Source organism: Bufo bufo, chromosome 4 (genome assembly GCF_905171765.1).
Source record: "Bufo bufo chromosome 4, aBufBuf1.1, whole genome shotgun sequence".
Classification (NCBI taxonomy): domain Eukaryota; kingdom Metazoa; phylum Chordata; class Amphibia; order Anura; family Bufonidae; genus Bufo; species Bufo bufo.
In genome coordinates this window covers 491,441,583-491,464,077 of record NC_053392.1, presented here as the reverse complement: position 1 = coordinate 491,464,077, position 22,495 = coordinate 491,441,583, and the positions used below count along the sequence as shown (strand labels likewise).

Below are 22,495 nucleotides of genomic sequence, written 5' to 3'. Positions count from 1 at the left end.
TACTGGTGTTTCTCCCCTACTTTTGTGAAGTCTCATACGCTTAAGAGGTGATTACCTTCCCTGACCATATGGAAGGCCACACATGCCTCTTACTGTATCTCCACTGCTTCCCCTTTGTCTCTGGAGCGATCCTTCTCATGCTGGGGAGTTTAGTTTCTCAGTAACATAACCGTATTGTGTGTGAAAACAGGGCGCAAAGATTTCGTAAATAGGAAATTTAAACACAAAGTAGATTAGAAAGTTGCTTTCATTTTCTTATTGGTCGGCATTCACAGTGTGACGGCCACATTTCCTGGGCCAGCCCCAGCTCATATTGATCTGTGGTGAGTTTCAGCCCATCTGTGGGTCTACTGTCCTTTTAAAAGGGTTGTCTCACTTCAGCAAATGGCATTTATCACGTAGAGAAAGTTAATACTAGGCACTTGTATTGTGATTGTCCATATTGCCTCCTTTGCTGGCTTCATTCATTTTCCATCATATTATACACTGCTCATACCCAGAGGTTACGACCATCCTGTAATCCAGCAGAGGTGGCGGTGCTTGCACAGTATAGGAAGAAGCACCGGCCTCTCTGGTGGCCAGAAGTGCCCGTAGGCCGGCTTACTCTACATGATGAATGCCATTTGCTGAAGTGAGACAATCCTTTTAATCACAGTATAATTTGAGTATGAAGCAATAGACCCACAGTTGGGCTGGAACTCAACCGCATCATAGATCACTACGGCGCGGTCAGTCCGGGAAATGTGGACGTCACATGGACTGCACATGGCCATGTCAATGCAGTCTTATGACAATTTAACATAACTGGACAACAGCCTATGCGTCCCTCCACACATGAATTTGGCACCGGTGTTCAGCACTAAAAAAAGCACCAGAATAACGGGCACCTACTGTCTTCGCCACTTTTTTCTGGTGGTTTTTGTAAACTGTGCATCTTGGCTCTAGCGTTTTCTTTATGGTGTTTTTCCCCTATAGAGAAAGTGATGTCAAAAGACATGAAAAAACGACAAGAGCTCCAGCATGCTGCATTGAAAAGAAGCCAGGCAGAAAAATATGCCACCTAATTTATAAAAACATCAGTCGCAACAAAATGCTTGTGTTTCCCGCATTTCATATTTCCCATACCTACTTCAGTGGCTATTTTTACTGCAAAAAAAAGCCACCAGAAAAAGGCCTTTAAAAACCTGTGTGTGAAAAATCCCTATAGCATGTGAAAAGCAGCATTGACTCATGCCTTCCCTGTAATGTTTCTTTTCCACAGGTTTTAATAACAGGACCAGCAGACACCCCATATGCAAATGGGTGTTTTGAATTTGATGTCTACTTTCCTCAAGATTACCCAAATTCACCTCCTCTTGTGAATTTGGAGACGACGGGAGGACACAGTGTTAGGTTTAATCCAAACCTTTACAATGATGGAAAGGTACAAGGCCCTCTTCATTTTGGAAAGTGTTATAAAGACTTTCACTCATTATATTTAGGAGTGTCTTACATTACAAAGTAACTTGTTCCAAAAATGGGGTTCATTGGAGCTGCACAGTCATGAAATAGGTGGCATTTGTTCTCCATAAAAATGGGGTAATCTGACTTTTGAAAAATATAAATAAAAACCCAAGGCAGATGATATTAAAAAAGGGAAAAAAATAAACCCTTCCATTTCCAGGCTCATCCAGCGCAGGTGCTCCAAGGTCCCCACAGTTTACAAGCAGCCAGTCACTGGCCTCAGCTGTCGGCGTGCCATACCACTTACATAATGGGGAGGGATGCCAGTAGACCATTAATGGGGTCATTTATCAAACTGGTGTAAAGTACAACTGGCTCAGTTGCCCATAGCAACCAATCAGATTCCACCTTTCATTCTTCACAGCTCCTTTGGAAAATGAAACGTGAAATCTGGTTGGTATGGGCAACTAAGCCGGTACTACTTTACACTAGTTTGATAAATGACCCCTTAAGTGTCCACTGAAACCACTAATTGGCTTCAGCAGTCATGTGCCAGCTGCTTGTAAACAAAGACTGGGCGGATCCCTCGAGGTTCTCTGCTGGAACGGAGAGGAATTGGGAGAGGTGAGTATTGTTATCTTGTAACATTTGCTGCTTTTATTTTTATTTTGTTGGCCTGATGACTCCTTTAAAGGACTTGTCTTATTATCTATTTGTTGCTCTTCAGAGGCGGTCTTGTTTATGAGGAGATCAGTGCACTATTCATACAGTCGCCATCTTTACTGTAATGCTTTGAGCCGCAATTGAATCCGAGTAATCCTGTGCTATAAAATCATTATATGACACTATGGTAGTGAGTGTCTTTCGATAACTTTCTATTAGCATATTGGACCGTATCCATGTTGTTGGCTCATCTATGGCAGAAGTGTAGCGGCGCTATTATTACATAATAAAACCGTAACGCTGTGACATGCCTCATTAGGGTCATTGCACTGCAGACCGGAGAGTGACTCTGCTCTGTTTTGTAAGAAATCTTCTCTTCGCACACCGCCAGCCTTGCCCCCCCCCCCCCCACACGCACCCGGGTTTCCTAATGATGTGTAACTTGGTATTTTCCACGTATTCTCTTCATATATCTAGGTTGAGCCGTTCAGATATAGCACCTGCAGCCCGCTTGCTGACTATAGGCTTTCTGTTGAACCTTTTGACTGTAAATGCATTGTTCTGCTATATTTAGAAATGCCTCAACTGCGCCGAGCCATAGGGAGCAGCGGCATTGCCGAGGCCTCTCCATAACAGCAGGCCTTCAAGTGTTTAACAAACCAATTAAAAATCGAGCTGGCAAGGCGGTTAATGTTCAGGTGACAGCTATCCAGGGATAGATTCCTTGGAAATCTTGCTGCTATTGCAGTTTATTATATCCATTCTTTGTCAGCTCCAGCACGCTAAGAAAGGCTATTGCAGCTGCTAATCTAACAGTTATCCATATTGCGGACAAGAATAGTAACATCTAGGATATGCATGTGGCCTTAGTAACTACTTGCATTCCCCATGTAATAATTCTTGAGCATCGATTCTTATGACTGTAAGTTGTGCAATTCATCTATTATTCCTACTATAATTGTATGGATGAATTGCCTGCAATAAAGGCCTAGGTGGGTGTTACCATTTGTGGGATGTCCCTGCATAGTCTACAGTGCTGCCTGTGTCAGACTGTGTAGAGACCCACACCCCTAACTGGTAACACCCATCTGTACCTTTACTGCAGACTGCTAGCATTTCATTCATAACTTCTACTAGAAATAATAGAGGAATGGCACTGCAAAGAGTCCTGAGAAAGGATGAAGAATTATTACAAGGGAATGAAAGTAGCTACTATAACAGACCTGTCAGGGTACAGGAAAGAACTCGCCGTCCTGCCGGATTCACTTCTGGGTCAAAAAACTGCCACAAAAACCTATATGTGAACCCACCCTCAGGGAGCATTCACAGAACTGTAGTTTCGGTATGTGTCCGATCCACATTTTTTGCGGATCGCAGGTGGATCCATTGATTTCTACATGGATGCAAAAATGTGGACAGCACACGGATGTCACGTGTGTGCTGGCCGTGCCGTAAAGTATAAAAGAATAATAGGGTCCGCGGAAAGTGCTGCATTCGCGTGGCCAGCATTCACGTTTTGTGGATCCGCTGTTTGTGGACCACAAAATGGATATAGTTGTGTGAATGCTCCCTGAGTGTACTAATTACATTTTGGCGCTGTTCACACCACATTTGTGGCCTACATCAGATACGTGCCCGCAGAGCGCTGCATTCACCTCTTCCCAGTCCCCCTGTACTATTGAGCGCTTCATTAGTATTCGCACTATAAGACGCACTGAAAAGTGCTCCGTATAAGGCAAAAAGTACGGTATATAAATTAAAGGTGATCCTTATGTAAAATGAGAACAGACAGGCTTGCTTCTTGATGCTTGTGTTAAACTAATGTTCATACATTTTTACCCCTCAGGTTTGTTTAAGCATACTTAATACTTGGCATGGGAGACCAGAGGAGAAATGGAATCCACAGACATCGAGTTTTTTGCAGGTATTGTTATTTTTTAGATTTTGATTTCAGTAACTCTCCTATTTGGTGCCCTCACCACGCTGTCAGTCCCTGATCCCTACAAACTGTAAATGATGATGTGAAGTCAGGTTATGTCAGTGTGGCAGCCAATGGTTCACCTACATGACACTGCTCTGAGCTGCTGGGATTAGCTATCGCGATCATGTAGCAGCACATCATTAGAACTACCTGCAGGACCAATTGAGCCAAGTGAATACGTAAAACGTAAAATCTCCATTCCAGTATATCAGGAATGCTGCGGTGATGCACATAGCCGTACTTCAGTATCGCCTCCGGGCTGGTGCCATCTCTAGCTGTCACATCGTCATGTAGCCTGTAAACTAGAGGGATCAGAAGCGTTGGGGTAGGGACTTTTTTCCAGCATATTAGGCATTATTTTTACTTACATAGTAAGCATCCATGTTACTGTGGATTCTTAAAGAGCATCACATAACATATTTTTTGTATATTTCTCAATTTTTTTTTTACATTTTTTAGTTAGGCACTGACTAAGTGAAAGCCAACAGGACACAGACAAAGTATAAATGTGATCAATTATAATGTGGAAGTGCTTTACACTGCAGAAGAAATTGGGCCCAAAAGCATAATTTGTCAGCGATTGCTCTTCCCTCACCTTAATAGCACTTTATGTCTATCATGCTGGAACCTACAGCTGTCTATCCAGCAATCTGCTCATAACGATGACTTATACTCTTCCCCAAGCAGTCTGGGCTAAGAGCTTATGGTTTTAGCTGTCTTATTCCAGTATGGAATCCTTTGTTAAACCAGGGTAAGGCTACTTTCACACTGGTGTTTTGGCTTTCCGTTTGTGAGATCCGTTCAGGGCTCTCACAATCGCTCCAAAACGGATCAGCTTTGCCCTAATGCATTCTGAATGGAAAAGGATCCGCTCAGAATGCATCAGTTTGCCTCCGTTCAGTCTCCATTCCGCTTTGGAGGCGGACACCAAAACGCTGCTTGCAGCGTTTTGGTTCCCGTCTGACGAAACTGAGCCAAACGGATCCGTCCTGACACACAATGTAAGTCAATGGGGACGGATCCGTTTTCTATAACACAATCTGGCACAATAGAAAACTGATCCATCCTCCATTGACTTTTAATGGTGCTCAAGACGAGTCCGTCTTGGCCATGTTAAAGATAATACAAACGGATACATTCTGAATGAAGTATTATCTGAACGGATCCGTCTGTGCAGATCCATGACGGATCCGCACCAAATCCGAGTGTGAAAGTAGCCTTAGAATTGCATTCCCATACTTTTTACATGCCCACTGGATAGGTAATCCATATTTCTGCCGGCATGTCTAAGCAGGCAGCGATGGTGTCTGCAGTGCTGTTTAAAGGACCACTAAACTCTAGTTTCCCTTGAAACAACACTCTTGTGTAACATGCTGGAGAAGTAGTCGCTACCTCATAATTTCAGTCTGCTTAGTCCCCTGCAAATCAGGCAGTTGGGGATATTCCTGCTGTCGCCTCGTCAGGATTTATCTGCCGTCTGAAAAGGAGAAACCCTTCTATACAAGTCTCGTGAGGCATCCATTGTTATTATTTGATAGTATTTGTATTGAGATATAGAGATAATGACATCTCCGTGCATCATGGTCAAAGTGCTCGTCTTCCATCTGAACTGTCAGCAGGAGCCAGGACTTTATTAAGGCTACTTTCACATCTGTGTTTTTGCTGGATCCGTCATGATAATACAACCGCCTGCATCCGTTATGAATGGATCCGGTTGTGTTATCTCTAAAATAGCCAAGACGGATCCGTCTCTAAAACCATTGTAAGTCAATTGACTTACGGACCATTATGAGTCATGATTGATCCGTCTTGCTCCACATCCCAGGACGCACTCAAACACACTGCTTGCAGCGCTTGTGTGCGCATCATGGGAACTCAATGAAACAGAACGGGGTGCATTCCGTTCTGTTCAGTTTTGTCCCCATTTACAATGAATGGGAACAAAACTGAAGAGTTTTCCCCCTCTATTGAGATGCTATGACCTATCTCAATAGCGTAAAGGGAAAGCGCAGATGTTGGTCAGGCAAAGCAATTGTCACGCGTTTTAACACCCTTCGAGCTAGAGAGCAGTGGAAGACCTGCCACCTTTCCCCAGACCTATTGCTGTCATAGGTGAGCTGACGTAAGCTGTGATGGATGAGACAGTAGATAATTTCAAGTGTCCCCCATGAAAAATTAAAAAAATATTCATGCACATAAGATTTTTAAAATGTTAAAGGGAACCTGTCACCAGTTTTATGGTGTCCTAACTAAGGGCAACATAAATAAGTGACTGATTCTCTTAGCAAAATGCTGGGTCACTTTCTTTAATTGACCCAGTCAATCTGCCAACATCTTGTATTGAAAAGCTCCAGCTGATAATGATGAGTCATGAATATTCATGAGCTCCTGACTCTCCCCGCCCACCTGCTGCTGATTGACAGTTATTTTCCATATGAATCAGCAGCAGGTGGGCAGGGGAGTGGCTATAGCTCTGAATTAAATATACGCTGGACTCACTGACATCACGCTGGACTCCAACCAGCTCATTAGCATGCGGCATCTTTGTGTGTATATTATGAGGTAACCATCTGTCACACCAGTAAGTGAATACATCTAAGGTACTTTTTAGTAGTTAGTGATTGTATATAATTAGTTAGATTATAATCAGATATCCACATGACAGGTTCCCTTTAAGTCTGTGTCTTTGTATCTTTCCCATTCTCTTGGTATGGCACTGTCCTCCATGTGTCCATCTGCTACTATTGCAGTAAAAGCTGATCTTTCCTTGTTTTGCAGGTATTGGTGTCTGTCCAGTCCCTCATCCTTGTATCTGAACCATATTTTAATGAGCCAGGATATGAGAGATCAAGAGGAACACCAAGTGGCACACAGAGCTCCAGAGAATATGATGGGAATATCCGACAGGCCACAGTCAAGTGGGCCATGCTAGAACAAATTAGGAATCCTTCACCATGTTTTAAAGAGGTAACTTTCCAATGGCTCATGTACCTAGTTGTCATTAAGGCTGGCCATACGTGAGATACCTGAATGTCCAACACTCTTTCCGATCCCCTCACATACATGACTGCTCAGTTCAGCATTAAAAACTGTTCTGATCTGCTGCTGACAATGGGAACATTATTAGTACTAGCCACTAATGGGGGCATTTTCTATACTGGAGGGCATTAATAATTCTAGGGGGCACTTTATACTGGGAGGCACTATGGGGGAAATTATTCACCATGGGGGCCATTATTCACGTGGGGGGGCACTATGGAGGCAATTATTCATGCTAGGGTGCACTATGGGGGCCATTATTCATACTGGCGGGTGCTATGGGGGGGGTGGTCCATGTGATGTCCAGGGGCACTATGGGGAGCATTATGTATACTGTGGGGGCACTGTGAGGGTTGAGATGTTTAAAAAAAAAAAAAAAAACAATGAAATTCATCAGTTTTTAATGGCCGTTAAAACTGGATACAGCCAGAAAATGGATGCACGCGTGGATGCAAAATCGCCATGAAAAGCAGTGTGTCCATTGTTAAAGGTAGTGTGAATGTAGCTTTTCCTCTCCCCATTGAGCACTCCCAGCACGCATGTATAAGAGGACGTCGGAATATGGGTATCTATGTTGTATGGCCAGCTTTAGCATATGAAACTATGAATGGACTGTGGGTGCGTCATTCAGGTGGGCCCCTGAAGCAGCGTACACATTCTTTAAAAACTGTTGCCATTTTAGCCTGGATTCCTGATTATGGACCCACAAAATGGGCATTGCGGTAATGTGCTTTAAAAATAGACTTCTGCAGTATTACATGACCTTAAAGGTTAACGCAATCAGGACTGAATTAGCAGAACCGAATCCCATATAGCCCCAAGGCTCTGCAGCGCAATTGACTCCCCGGAGTAGTTTCATGGTGGTAGAGGCGGCAGGAGAACATTTGAGCCAGTAGCACTTAGCGGATAATGAGGTGTGGATGCGCTGAAAAGATTACAAAGTAGTGTCTTGTAATGCCGCCCTGTGTCTGTTGTCAGCATGTAAATGAGGAGTGAGGAGGCCAGCGCAGTCGAGTCACTCTGTTTTGTTGCCATCTGTACTGCCGATTGTCTTAATAACTTGTACAAGTGCGGCTGACACCCGGCCGCTCCCTTAGAAAGGTGGAGGAGTGAGATAAATCCAGATGGATATAGCCTGGTGGTAAGGCAATTGCTCACTGCGAGCAGATAATGACTTTTACAAAGTGCTTGTCTCTCCAGCTGCCTGCCTCTGTGAACTGGATTTGATGGGAATACATCTTGCTGAACGCAGAACCATAGGCTTCACGAGTCAGACATTAAATTACACTACATTTCCCAAAGGAAATATTCTTTGACTGTTGGATAACAATTTTATTTCACAAATAAATTTGTCGGGTTTTTTGTGAAAATTCATATATTCCGAATGAAAGGAACGCTGTTCTTTTCTCTTTTACTACATGCAGTGACATTTTATCGTCTACTTGAGTTCCTTAGCTGACATCTTTATATGCACCGGTGTGCACTCAAAGACAATGATCTGCAAAATGACTTTTCCTAATGACGAAAGAGTGATGATTCGGATCCAGAAATACAGTTTATTTGAATTACAATATATGTCTTTACCGCATTGTAGTTAAGGCGTGCGCAGGTTATAGGAATGTGATGGCGAATAAAGAGTAAATCACAAAGGCTAATTGTTTTCCTCCGGTTTGGAGCCCGTTTAAGGATTGTATTAGGGGATTGCCTTATGAGCTATTTAGAAATAGAAATTCCCACGGAGGGCAATGTCTGGAGGAAGGTTGTGTGGTTCTTCAGATGGTTTTGTTTTCTCCTGCGTTACATTGAAGCTCCTGGACTCCATTCAAAATCTGTGACAGGCTGCCATATGCAATTTATGATACTGATGTCTTATGTGGCAGATGGGCCTTTGGTCCCCCTCTGGCACAAGGACCTGGGTGCAACTAAATTTCCCTGGCAAGCTGGATTGAGAACAGGGAATGATGTGAATGGACTGATGATCTTTGTATAGCGCTACAGACTCTGTTGGCACTATATACCGTATTTTTCGCTTTATAAGATGCACCTGATGATAAGACGCACCTAGATTTTTGAGGAGGAAAATAAGAAAAAAAAATTTTGAACCAAAAGGTGTGCTTTTGGAGGGGTTTTGAACTAATGGTGTGCTTTTGGAGGGGTTTTGAACTAATGGTGGTCTGTGGGTGACGCACTGTTATGGGGGGACCTGTGGGTGACGCACTGTTATGGGGGGACCTGGGGGTGACGCACTGTTATGGGGGGACCTGTGGGTGACGCACTGTTATGGGGGGACCTGTGGGTGACGCACGGTTATGGGGGGACCTGTGGGTGACGCACTGTTATGGGGGACCTTTGGGTGACGCACTACTACGGGGGATGTAGCATCATATATAGCATCTTATGTAATGGGGGTCACTATTCACACAGGGACAATATACTGTGACACATATGATACTGTGACCAGCATAAGATGATCTTATGCTGGTCACAGTATCATGTGTCACAGTATATTGTCCCTGTGTGAATAGTGACCCCCATTACACCACAGGGCACACAGTAGACTTTATATGTAAAATCTTTTAATGGCTCTGCTTTCTTCTATACCAGTACTCACTATAAAAGCAGCAGTCCGGCCAGCACGTGACGTCACTCACTCAGTCAGTCACGCTCCTGCCAGCTTCATTAATGAAGTGGGAGGAGCATGACCGAGTGAGTGACGTCACGCGCCGGCAGGACCGCTGCTTTCATAGTGAGTACTGGTATAGAAGAAAGCAGAGTGTAATGAAGCCGTTTTCATATGTAAAGTCTATAATCTTCAAGCAGTGTCTCTGCTTTAAACTAGGGCAATCCTCTGTAGTGCAACTCACTATGAAAGCGGCAGGCAGAGCGGCAGCGTAACCTCGCGATTCTCACTCATTAATGCTCCTCCCACTTCCTTCCCATGAATGAGTGAGAATCGCGAGGTTACGCTGCCGCTCTGCCTGCCGCTTTCATAGTGAGTTGCACTACAGAGGATTGCCCTAGTTTAAAGCAGAGACACTGCTTGAAGATTATAGACTTTACATGGGATAATTACCGTGAGCAGGGTCCGATGTATTACAGTACAGTGACTGCATCGGGCCCCGCCGCGAGTGTTGCCAGCCTCCGTCCCCTCCTCCCACCCCTCTGATACATTGCGGCTTGCGATGTATCAGCGTCAGCAAAGTAAACATGGCAGTGTTCGCTTTATAAGACGCACTGCCATTTTCCCCCCACTATTGGGGGGGGGGGGGGGAGTGCGTCTTATAAAGCGAAAAATACGGTAAGTACCGGTACATTGGAAATTCCTACTTTTACAAGTTGTTGGGGTAGAGTCCGGAGGCCACATACACAGGTCAGGTATGCACAATCTTTGCACCAATCCTAAGGACCTCAATAAGACTTAAGGGTTGTGCTAAGTTTTCAAGTTATCCCTTATCCAAAGGATAGGGGATAGCTAACTGATTGGTATGGGTTCCAACTGTTGGGACCCCCACCGATCCTGAAAACGGGGGTCCTGTTTCCCCCATCCCGATGGAGTGGCAGGTTGAACATGTGCCCTGACACTTAATTCTATATGGGACTTCCGGAGATGGCGAGTAATTGAAAATGTAAAACAACCGTTTAAAAAGTTATGGACACCTTTTTGGAGTTCATTTTCTGTGTTTTTGTATACTCTTTTTGGGCTTAAAAACATTTTAGAGTAGATGCACAGTTTCTGTGGTTCTGCAGACTAGCAGGCTCTCTTGAGTCATACTGAATCCACCAACTAACTACTGTCAACTCGATCTGTAGCCCTTATTTCTGAACTCCTGACACATCCCAAACAATCATCTCTAAGCTAAATTCTTATGAAACTACATTTTTAAAGTACAGATAAGGGCTACAGATTGAGCCAACAGAGCAGTTCTCTTATTCAGTGTGAGGCAGAGAACCTGCTTGTCTGCAAATGCACTGAAAGCTGTGGAAGATAAACTCTAAACAATCTGTAAAGAGGACAAATTAAAAAACAATTGGGCCCAAAATGAGTAGACTGCAATAATAATAATAATAATAATAATAATAAATAAAAAAAGACCCCAGAATGTCCATAGCCTTTAAAGGCACATTATCAGACATTTATGGTATATGAAAAATGTTACATAAATATCTCATATATGTAGGTTTCACTTCCAGGACTACCACTAGTTGGAAAGGAGGAGGCCATGCAAGCATCTGGCTGTCCCTGTTATCTCAAAGCCTAGAGTTTCACAACTTCCATACAGTGGAGAGAACTAGATCCATAGAAAGCCACCACTAAATTATATACTCATTTTCTGGGGTACCAAACAGCAACTGAGATCCCATTTTCCTGATGTATGGAGGACCTAGAGTAGTTGCATGGTGGACTATTGGCATTGGCTTATCCCTGCTCTTGTGTGTGTGTGCCGCTCCTCATCTCTCTGACATGGAAACTACCGTACATGTGGGCAGCCAGATAGGCTTTGCTATGTCCAGATGCAGGTCACACAAAATGGCGTTGGTCCTTATGTGGCCCCCAAGCAGCAGGTTGTGCGCCAACGTTAATGTGTCAATTGTCCTGCTTATGGGTGCCTATATCTATATATCTATCTCCAGTCAGACCAATATTATTCTAACTTGGTGTGTGTAAAGTCACCATTTGATCTGTTTAGTCTGCCAGGAAACTGATCTGACATGTAAAAAGTGGTTTGCCAATCGCAATAGGTTAGTGTCTAAATGGATCCGTTATATGGAGCAGAACAGTTTCATTTACGAGCCGATCATAACAGATTGGGTAAATGGGAATTGGTTCTACCTGCGTGTGTAAACGGCCAGCTCCGACCAAGTTGTCGTCTATAAGCTCGGCCGTAAATCTGTGCATGGAAACCCAGTTTACATAATGCGCACAGCAATCCGGCAGACAACATCCTGCCAGAGTCCTCCAGATCCAGCATAGCCATAGTGCCATGTGCCCACCGGACTCTATAGACCAGTGGTCCCCAACCTTTTTTGCACCAAGGACCAGTTTCATGCAGGACAATTTTCCCAGGGACCGGGTAGGGTGGAGGGGTTCGGGGGGCGGGCGGGGCTTAAGGGGGTGCTGGTCGGAGCGGACTGATTCACGCGTATAACAAAACACAAGGTGCATATTAAAATATATAACACTATATAACGATTGGGTTAATGGCATCCGGTACATGCTGGAGTAACTTGCAGTTAATATGAGGCACATTGTTTTATCAATTTGGACCTGCATGTGCCTCACATTAATAGTAAGTAACCTCCTCATGTGTACCTCACATTAATGGTTAACCCAATGTTGCCCATTATTTGATGAGGTGCTTGGGGGCCACTTACTTTTAATGTGAGGTATATGGGGGTACTAATGTAATAGCACCATCTACCTCAGATTAGTAATAGGTGACCCCATCTTCTCAAATTATAGCTACTGGCAACATTGCGGTTAATGAGTCACATTAACCCCAAATCTTGCTGGCTGCCTGATGCATGTTTTTTGCCTGCCTTTATTTTGAGGCAGGCTAATAATCTTGCAGGGTGTGGGCCGGGTACCTGCTCCGGCTGCTTTTCAGAGCACTAATGGCTGGGGACTGGAGAACACAAGACTCAGGAGGAGGCTGTCGCTGCTGCCGTTCACGGAGCACTCTAGCTGAGGCAGCGCAGCGGTAAACCCTTCCCTGTCCCTCCTCCTACTTTAATATTAGCCAAATATTCATTGGTGGCAGCGGCAGAGCCTGTTCATTTTATTGGGCTCTGCGGCGGCCGCGTTATGGGAGGGAGGGATTCCCTCCCTCCTTCTCCACTGACTCTGGCCACTCTGTTGTGTGCGTCGGGCGTGCATGCGCCTGGCGTCTCCTCTCTGCGGCTCGGCAAACAATCTTCCAGGTCCTGGGCCGCGGCACGGCGGTTGGGGACCGCTGCGGTATAGACTATAATGGGATCAGGCCGCTCCCTGGCATACATGCTGGGATTCGGCTGGAAACCAGATCCCCACTGGTTCCCTTTATAGTCAATGGGTGGTGAACAGCCGTACCTGGAGAACTCTGGCAGGCTGTTCCTCTCCCGGATTCTTTAGAGCATGTGTGAGACTAGCTGTAATGTAGATGAATATGAGAAAAGAAGTCTGCTTTGTGCTGCTTCACGCACTTATCTGAATGTTTTGCAGCCCGCTCCACAATCTGGATTTGTTGGTAACTGATATGTAAATGTGGTAGGGAACATAAGATTTGTTGCATGAGGGGCATGCCCCAGCTGCTGCACTGCATATTCTTTTATCTCCCGATTCTAATTAAGATAACGGGGCTGTGTTTTTATTTATGTGCTCTGCCTATGGTAAATGTTAGTAATTATGCTGCGACCAAAGTTAGTTTGACACTAGCAATAAATTTTCCAGGGCAATTTCACATGTCTAATTGAGTGTAAAGGTGCGCGAGTGTCAGGATTCCCGGGTTTATATCTTCCTTGAGGTATAATTGATAACTTCTTGCCCCTCTTCCAAGAAAGAGCTCAACCAAGAAAATTGAAATATGAAATATTGCGGCCCTGGTTCAAAAATAAAATGGGACGTTAAACTTGTTAGACACAGTATGACCAGCCAGGGGAAAATAGTAACTTTCTCACTTCACGCCGCTTGTCAAAGAGGGGGAAAAGAATGAGGACTGATTTATAATCCGCCAACATAAATGTTGGCTAATTGGAGTAATTTCTGCTGAACTTATTAGTGGCTTGCATATTTCTCTATAATGGAGAGCGAGAATGACTTATCACTAGCATAACAATTAGCGGAAAATAGTTCAGAGCAGTGGGGTGAACCTGATACATAATTACATCCTAATCACTGCCAATAAAATCTAATGAAGAGGATCCTTAGCAAATAATACAATGTGTTCCTGAATCTGGAGACTGGTCAGGATTGATATGATCTTACCCTTATCAAGTCAGCCAATGGAGAGATCTTATTAGTTTTTTAGTGTTTTTTTTTTTCTTCATACTGTGTGTAGAAAGGGTTAATATTGTACTTCAGGATTATTTGATAAATGCGCACAACTTTAAAGCCGTTCCTTGCTGTGGACGATTTTGTAGAAGGGCCTCCCAGGATTAAGCTGATCATAGGATGCCTTGCTCCTCTGATCCTCAGTCTTTGATCAGCTTTATTATTAGAGGGAGCTGTTCAGTTTTTCTGCAGCACCATCACAGGAGTGACGTCAGTGGGCTGTCGGTGTGATAGGTGGACGTGTGCTGATGCTCTTTTTAGGCAGTCACCATTCAGAACAATAAAACCAAAATTCATCTGCACTCTGCAAACGTTGAATATATAGGTTGTAAATTTTCTAATGCTATAGACACTACATACAAGAATATGAGGTACTTGGCAATTATATTTTAATTTGTGCCCATCCACCATGTCAAGGTGACACCATTTAGATGGAACCCACTCTATAATGACTTCATTCCCAGAATCATTTGAGGCCTGTTGGCACAAGGAGTCTATATGCTCCGGAAAACCCCTTTAACTCCACAATGGCACCATGCCGTAAAAAAAATACAGCATAGGAAGTATTGTGTTCCTGCACCATCCTGTTCATTCATGGCAGAGGTTCAGGAACTGAGCAGCCTGCATCAGCAGCGGGTATCGGCTGTAACATACAAATGACTGCCTGCTGCAACGGCCGTGAGTTCTAGCGTTGATCCCAGCGGTTTAACCCCATAGATGCTGTTGTCTATAGCCATGTAAGGGGTTTACAGAGGAAGAGCGCTCTCTCTCTACTCCATCGGGCCCTCTGCGATGAGATCATAGGATCCCAGAGGCAGGGTCTGGTAGGCTGTTTCAGTAAAAGGCTTCATTCACACGTCCGCAAATGGGTCCGCATCCGTTCCGCAATTTTGCGGAATGGGTGCGGACCCATTCATGCTCTATAGGGACGGAATGGATGCGGAGAGCACACTATGTGCTCTCCACATCCACATTTCCGGAGCGCGACCCCGATCTTCCAGTCCACAGCTCCGGAAAAAAATAGAACATGTCCTATTCTTGTCCGCAATTGGGGACAAGAATAGGCCTTTCTATGGGGCTGCCGGCTGGGTTAATTGCGGATCCGCAATACACTACGGACGTGTGAATGGACCCTAAAACTGACAGTTCAGTACTCTGCAATAGATAGCTTTATACTGTATCCACATATTTATAATTGGTTAAAAAATGGAAAGAAAAAAATAAACTCCACATATTTGGTATTGCAGTGTCCGTAATGACCTGATCTATAAAAGGATTGCATTATTTATCCCAAGCTGTGAATGCTGTAGAAAACCATGATGAAATCGCAGATTTTGTCACCTCCCAAAAAATGCACACAGCTATAGTGACAGCAAAATAAAAAGTTAGTCTTCTATATGGTGATGCAAACAAAAAGATTTTTAATAAAGTAATTTTATGATGCAAAAGTAGTAAAACATGAATTAATACGATATACATTTGGTATCACCATATTTGTATCAACCTACAGAATAAAGTTATCATACTGCAGTGTGAACCCCATAAAAAATCAAAATCAAAAGCACTGACAGATTTGCATGTTTTGCCAACCTGACCTCCCAAAAAATAAAGTTAAATGCATTCAAAAAGTCATATGTATCCCAAAATGGTAACAATAAAAACTACAGCCCTTTTCGCAAAAGAACAGCGTCCACATAGCTACAGTGACAGAAAAATAAAAATGTTATGGATGGTGGTATATGGCAATGCAAAATATAACAGATTTTTTATTAGAAAGAAAGTGATTTTATGATTAAAAAAAAGTAGTAAAAGATTTACTATCACCATAATTATATCAACCCGCAAAATAAAGTTAGCAAATCATACTACATTTTAAACTCCATAAAAAGAAAAAATACTGACAGAATTGCAATTTTTTCTCACCTCCACTCTGAAAAAATAAAAAGGGGATCACAATGCCAAATGTACCCCAAAATGATATAAATAAAACTACAGCTTGTATTCTAAGAAACACCTGTGCTGTGAAAACCATCAGGGCCCAGCAAGCCCCAGCACGGACCCGACAGGTCGTGTTTTTGCGCCAGAAGGTATCAATTGGTGCACCATCAATCTTTTTCTGTTTGCAATATATATCATTCCTCTGGAGCTTAGGCTACTCCACCGACGAGGACTGAGAAGATACCGGCTGCACCGACCCCTTGTCCTCACGAGTGTTGTGCCTACGTATGCACAACACCAGAAGGTGAGCATAATTTTCGATGTCCTGATTTCATATATCACATATCTATAATTGAACCTATTACCCTATGAGCGCCTTCCTATCTTTTTTCGCCACTATCGCTGTGAAAACCATCACTACACCACTAGCTGAATTCCTTGGGGTTTGAAAAAAAATGGGGTTATTTCTTGTGGTTTCCACTGGACTTGTACCTTAGGGCTGTTTAACATGGCTCCCAAACCCATTCCAGTAAAATCTGCATTTCCAAAGCTAAATGGAGCTCCTACCCCTCTGAGCCTCGTCATGAGCCCATTCAGCAGGTTATAACCGCATATGGGGTATTGCCATACTCAGAAGATATTGGGTGACAATTTTAGGGTGCCTTTTCACCTGTTAACCCTTAAAAAATTTTTAGCTAAAACTACATATATTTGTTAATGTAATTCTTTATTTTTGTGCTCCAATTCTAATAATTTCTATGAAACTCCCGTGTAATCAAAATGCTCAATGCAGCTTTATATTAATTTCTTGAAAAGTGTAGTTTCCAGGGGTGTTATGTTTTAGCACATTAAGGCCTCTGCAGAAATTCTGCCTGAAAAAAGTCTTAAAAAATTGGAGACCCCAAAATCCACAAGCGCAGCGGTTTTCTTCTGGCCGATTCTTGGCATATTTCTTACAGGTGGGTTAATTGCTGTATAATAAAAGTAAATAACTGATGTCTTTTTAGACATGTGGTAGACTATCTAGGCAAGCAGGCCTATAGTGCATATTATATGGAGGAATGTAGGTGCTAAGAGACACGCCAAGGATTTCATATAAAGGACAACATCTGTATAAAGTTTATGGGCATGTTCTCCTGTGCTAGTATAGGATGATGAATTGGCTTCTTATGAATTTGGCCCCGTCGAGCATCTGTCTACTTGTTCCTGAGATTGGAAAATTAGATTCCTGTTCCCATAGGAAATCCCCTTAGAAACTGATTTCTGTCTGCACTGCTCTACCACATCAAATCACATACGTTTCCCATAACATAGATTCCTACTGTGATCTATATTCTAAATACAGATCTAGAATTGTGACATGCCTGGTCATCTCAAGGGTACGCATGCACTGCATTAATACACAATACTAAGGCAACAGTCCATTTAGGCCATGATGAGCAGTAAATTCTTTCTTTCCCGCAGAGTGCGCCAAGTCTTATGGCTTTCTCTACAGACAAGATGAGGCTGAGGTCACAGATATTTACTCATTCCCTTTATCCTGCTTCCCGCAATCACATAACCCTTCTATTTTACTTCTCTTGTCAGGTCTGACTTTGAAAAGGGCACACATTTATTCCAGGGATCTAAAAATAAGTAGTCTCTCTGCTGATTTATGTCTAGAATAATTATAAGGGTCACTACTCAGCATTACATTCAGACATGCCTTTCTGTTTTATTAGTACATACAGCCAAGGAGAGAACATGTCTAGGTTTATTTCTCTGATATTTACAGGTCTGTCAGATCAACGAGCACTTGAAACAGTATTAAGTCCTTTGTGGCAGCAAGAGATGACCTCTGGTGTACTTCATGGGAGATCACACCAGAAACAAGTTGGATGCTGGAACATCCTTAATTAGGCTGGTAATTGGCGTACTGGACTCTTAACCTTTCAGTTTCCCAAATTCTCAATTCTTCCCAATACTTAAAGCGTACATGAGTTTTCAGTAATTTGCATAATGGCTGTCCTTCTTTGTACAATCATAACTGTAAGGGAACAGGTATTTTTTGGGCCTCCCTAATTTCTTTTTCAGCCATACTTATTCCCCTCCTCAGCTGCACAGCTGGATGCATTTCACTTAGAAAGGTTGGGGGGGGGGGGGGGGGGGGGGGGGGGCTGGTGTTGTATCCCTTATGTGAAATCTGCCAGCATTGTACTGCTGTCACGTCCTTTACGTTACTTCCCACTATATTTTGTTTTCGGCTCCACCGCTCAAAGAACAGATTAGGAGGGGGAAATCACACTTGGGGTCCATTCACACGTCCATGGTGTGTTGCGGACCCGCAAATTGCGGATTTGCAAAACACCCGGCCGGCACCCCCTATAGAAATGCCTATTCTTGTCCGCAGCTGCGGACAAGAATAGGACATGTTCTATCTTTTGCGGAGCTGTGGACCGGAAGTTCGGGGCTGCGCTCCGCAAATGCGGAAGCAGAGAGCACATAGTGTGCTTTCCGCTTCACGTCCGGGCCCATAGAGAATGAATGGGTCCGCACCCGTTCTGCAAAATTGCGGAACGGGTGCGGACCCTTTTGCGGACATCTGAATGGGGCCTTACAGACACACAGGAGGCTCCTATAAGCAGTGTAGAAGCAGTTCTTTTATCCGGCTCAGGATTTCAGCTAGTTCTGATATACCCCCATTTCCTGTGAGCCGTCTTTGCTGCTAGTGGACTGCAAATTAGGTGGAAGTGAGACCCCTAGTGGCCATGACTATACAGCTTTTTTTCTGATGGATGCAGGCAGATTTTGTAAATGAAGTGATTTAGAAAAGTGCTAGTTACACCACTCTCTATTAAATTGTGTGAAAGTACAGTGACTCTAAGCCAGTGGCTATTCCTCTCTTCTAAAGTGCCCCATCTTCTGCTATCTAGATAGCTGGTGGAATCCTCTTTGTCTCCTCTTTCATTTCTGCATGGGAAATACAATGCATTGCACACAATGGACTATCTATGTAAAACAGGGAGAGCTATGCTTTGCAAGGCTCTCCACTCTTTGTAGTGAAGGGTTACCACATTACTTCCAGACGCCCTAACAGGGCATATCAAAAACTGGTTACGTAAAATAGTCCTATTTAAAAGGAACTTGTCACCATGAAATTGCAAAATAATCTGTAGGCAGCAGGGAAAGCTGAGCAGATTGGTATATAGTTCTGTGGGAAAAGATCCAGTGTAACTTGTAATTCATTGATTTCATTTTCTGCCCCTTCTGGGCTGTGAAGTCAAGGAGGTGGCCCGGTCAGTGATTGACAGCTGTCGGTATACACAGACATAGAGGGGAGGCTGTCAGTCACTGATAGGACCGCTTCCTTGACTTCAAAGCCCAGAATGAGCAGGAATTTAAATAAATGACATACAAGTTTTACTGAATCTTTTCCTACAAATATATATATATATATATATATATATATATCAGCTCAGCTCTACAACGTGCTGCTTAGACGCCATATTCAACATGACAGGTTCCCTATAATAACTACATTTTGTTGTGAGAACTTGTATGAACCTGGAATTTCTTTTAAGAAGAACTCCAGATTTTACAAAAATGTAAAGGATAGAAAAGAGTGCCTCCTTTACACCTGGAGGTAGTGAGATATATGTAGCTGTTGCACTGCATCCATAGCATGGTGCTGACAACAGAGAGTACATTTCCATATGTTCCTGAGCAGAAGTGACATGCCTAATACAGGTGCAAGAAGAAGAAACAGCACACATGATCTCCAGCCATTGGGGATGCAGATGGTTTCCCTTCCTCTCGCTCAATAGTTTTTACATTCCAGTCATGTTCCTGTTGTGTGTCGGAGCAGAGGTTGCAGTGTTTTTCAATGTCCCAGGTTAATGGGATGGTTTTTGTGACACCATCTTCAGCCTTCCTGCCAGAGACACTTTCCAGTGGAATAGATTTTCATTTTTATCTCTTCCCTTATCCTTCTCGTAAAATGAAGCCGTATGCCATTAATTATAGCAGCATTTGTGTCATGGTTTCACTTTGAACCGTCAGTTTGTGTCAAGGGTGAAGAGCCGAGAGTCTGTTCTTTCCGTAAACAAGTATCCTACAGCTTTAATTGGTACTCCGGTGGCGAAACGAGACGATAAGGTTGTGACTGCCGACTGCTCAGACTATTCCCATTTTATTGTGAGCTCCTAAAGAGGAAATGATAGACAGTGTCCCTATGGTTTCTTTATTATACATTCAGGAGTGCGAGGGATTGGCATTTTTCTGGTAGGTGTAGTGATAATGGCATTTATCCTGCAGGTATACCCAATAAGTGATGGTTGTTTTACCTAGGTATCTCAGTGATTTGTTAGAAGCTCATCCGTTTATACTGCATGTACTGGACTTTTAGGGGGATCCCACGTGTGGTGGGATTGGACTTTGGCCTTTACGGAAAGACAATAATTAAGGCTACTTTCACACTAGCGTTCAGAACGGATCCGTCTGCATTATATTGTAGAAATAATTCTAAGTCTGAAAGTAGCTTCAGACGGATCCGTCCAGACTTTACATTGAAAGTCAATGGAGGACGGATCCGTTTGAAAATTTAGCCATATAGTGTCAAATTCAAACGGGTCCGTCCCCATTGACTTACATTGTAAGTCTGGACGGATCCGTTTGCCTCCGCACGGCCAGGCGGACACCCGAACGCTGCAAGCAGCGTTCAGGTGTCCGCTTGCTGAGCGGAGCCGAGGCTGAACGCTGCCAGACTGATACATTCTGAGCGGATCCGCGTCCACTCCGAATGCATTAGGGCAGTACGGATGCGTTCGGTGCCGCTTGTGAGCCCCTTCAAACGGAGCTCACAAGCGGAGCCCCGAACGGTAGTGTGAAAGTAGCCTAATCTTGACGTTGTCTTTGCTGGAAATGTTGGATCGGTTGACAGGTTTTGGTACGGTGTGATCAGATAGAACTAATAGTATTTTCTTCCACGTTGCAGGTGATTCATAAACACTTTTACTTGAAGCGAGCAGAAATCATGGCCCAGTGTGAAGACTGGATAGTAGACATTCAGCAGTTCAGCAGTGACAAACGTGTCGGCAGGACCATGTCCCACCATGCAGCAGCATTAAAGGTAAGTTGTTTGAAGCAATGGCACTAGCTCATTGATATCTATGTCAGAAGTATAGGGGATATCCATCGGACTGGAGTAAGTATCAATGTCTGTTACATTGAGCAACCAGATGCAAAACCCTTCAGACTTGTAGCTGTTCAAGTGAATTTACATGTAGGAGTTGTGTAAGTCATTCCTAGAATCTCCACTTGCATGATCAGCACGTCCTATCACCTGTCGATGCCAGGAGGTCCCTGGAGCACCGTAGAGCAAATTTTGCCTTCACAGTGACTTCCCTGCTTTGTGGCTCTGGAGACAATTTATTACAATGACATGCTGACCATACTTTTCCTTGTGCTTTGTGTACAGCGGCATACGGCTCAGCTCCGAGAAGAGCTCTTAAAGCTCCAGTGCCCCGAAGGCTTGGACCCAGACGCTGATGAGTCTACAGAAAAATGCCTTGCCACAGCAAGCTGCGAGGAGGCTTCACTGCACGAACAGGTCAAACCCAGCAGCAGTAAAGACATCCCTGGTGACTTCAAATTCTGAGCAGCTTTGGCATGGACTTTTACACACAGGCTTTGAAGCACAGCCAAATATGTCCATATTTGTATGTAAGAAGCTAATTATGTAATAGTTAATGAAGCTAAGACTATTCTATGCCCTTAAGGTTATACAGATTAATTCAAGATGATCTTTTACCTGTAAAAGAGTGTAAACTTTTTTTGTGCTTTTATTTTTCAATTGTGAGAACCACTGATTGGTATGTTTAGCAAATGGAAAATGGTGAAATCACTGAAATAAGGGAAATGTTCCTTACGAAAGAATGTTTACTGAATGTTTTTTGTTTTTGTTTTTTTCTTTTGTTTTTTTTACCAATAGATTGAGGGCGGTGTAACAAAGAATATATATTGGTCATTCTTATTACTACAACTATTTAAAGACTGCAAATTTTCACTGAATTTGATAGGTTTTGGCCATACCTTCATTCTCATTTTTTGATTTCTACAAAAAACTCCTGCATTCTTCAATAAACTTTAAACAGACCCGCTACCTTATAAGTGAATTACTGGTACATGTTTCTTTTTTTTTTTTTTTTTAAGAATTAATCTACAACGGAAGAGACCCTTGAACTGGAGATATGCTCTTGTTAGACTGAATTTATCACAGTCTGTTTCATTTGATGCACATTAAATAAATGGACATGGTTTTACCTTCAGTTGCTGCTCAATTCTAAATTCATCCATTGTTTTAATTTGTGTTGGAATGTGTCACCCGGTGGACATGACACATCACTGGTTTTGCGGTTGTAGGTTTG

The 22,495-nt window shown here is 43.3% G+C and overlaps 1 protein-coding gene across 10 annotated transcripts in view; it reads left to right on the top strand.

The window, feature by feature from the left end:
- BIRC6 (baculoviral IAP repeat containing 6) overlaps positions 1 to 22,181 on the top strand; it is a 312,461-nt gene extending 290,280 nt beyond the window's left edge. For 9 of the 10 annotated variants that reach the window (XM_040429565.1, XM_040429564.1, XM_040429563.1 and 6 more), the window contains 5 exons: positions 1,262 to 1,423; positions 3,953 to 4,030; positions 6,866 to 7,054; positions 21,064 to 21,198; positions 21,547 to 22,181. In XM_040429565.1, the coding sequence (XP_040285499.1) occupies positions 1,262 to 1,423; positions 3,953 to 4,030; positions 6,866 to 7,054; positions 21,064 to 21,198; positions 21,547 to 21,726 (744 nt within the window). In that variant the 3' untranslated portion in view covers positions 21,727 to 22,181. Of the gene's footprint in view, positions 1 to 1,261; positions 1,424 to 3,952; positions 4,031 to 6,857; positions 7,055 to 21,063; positions 21,199 to 21,546 lie in introns of those variants that run through there. The other variant, XR_005778475.1, reaches the window with a different exon arrangement.
- The last annotated feature ends 314 nt before the right edge of the window (positions 22,182 to 22,495 follow it).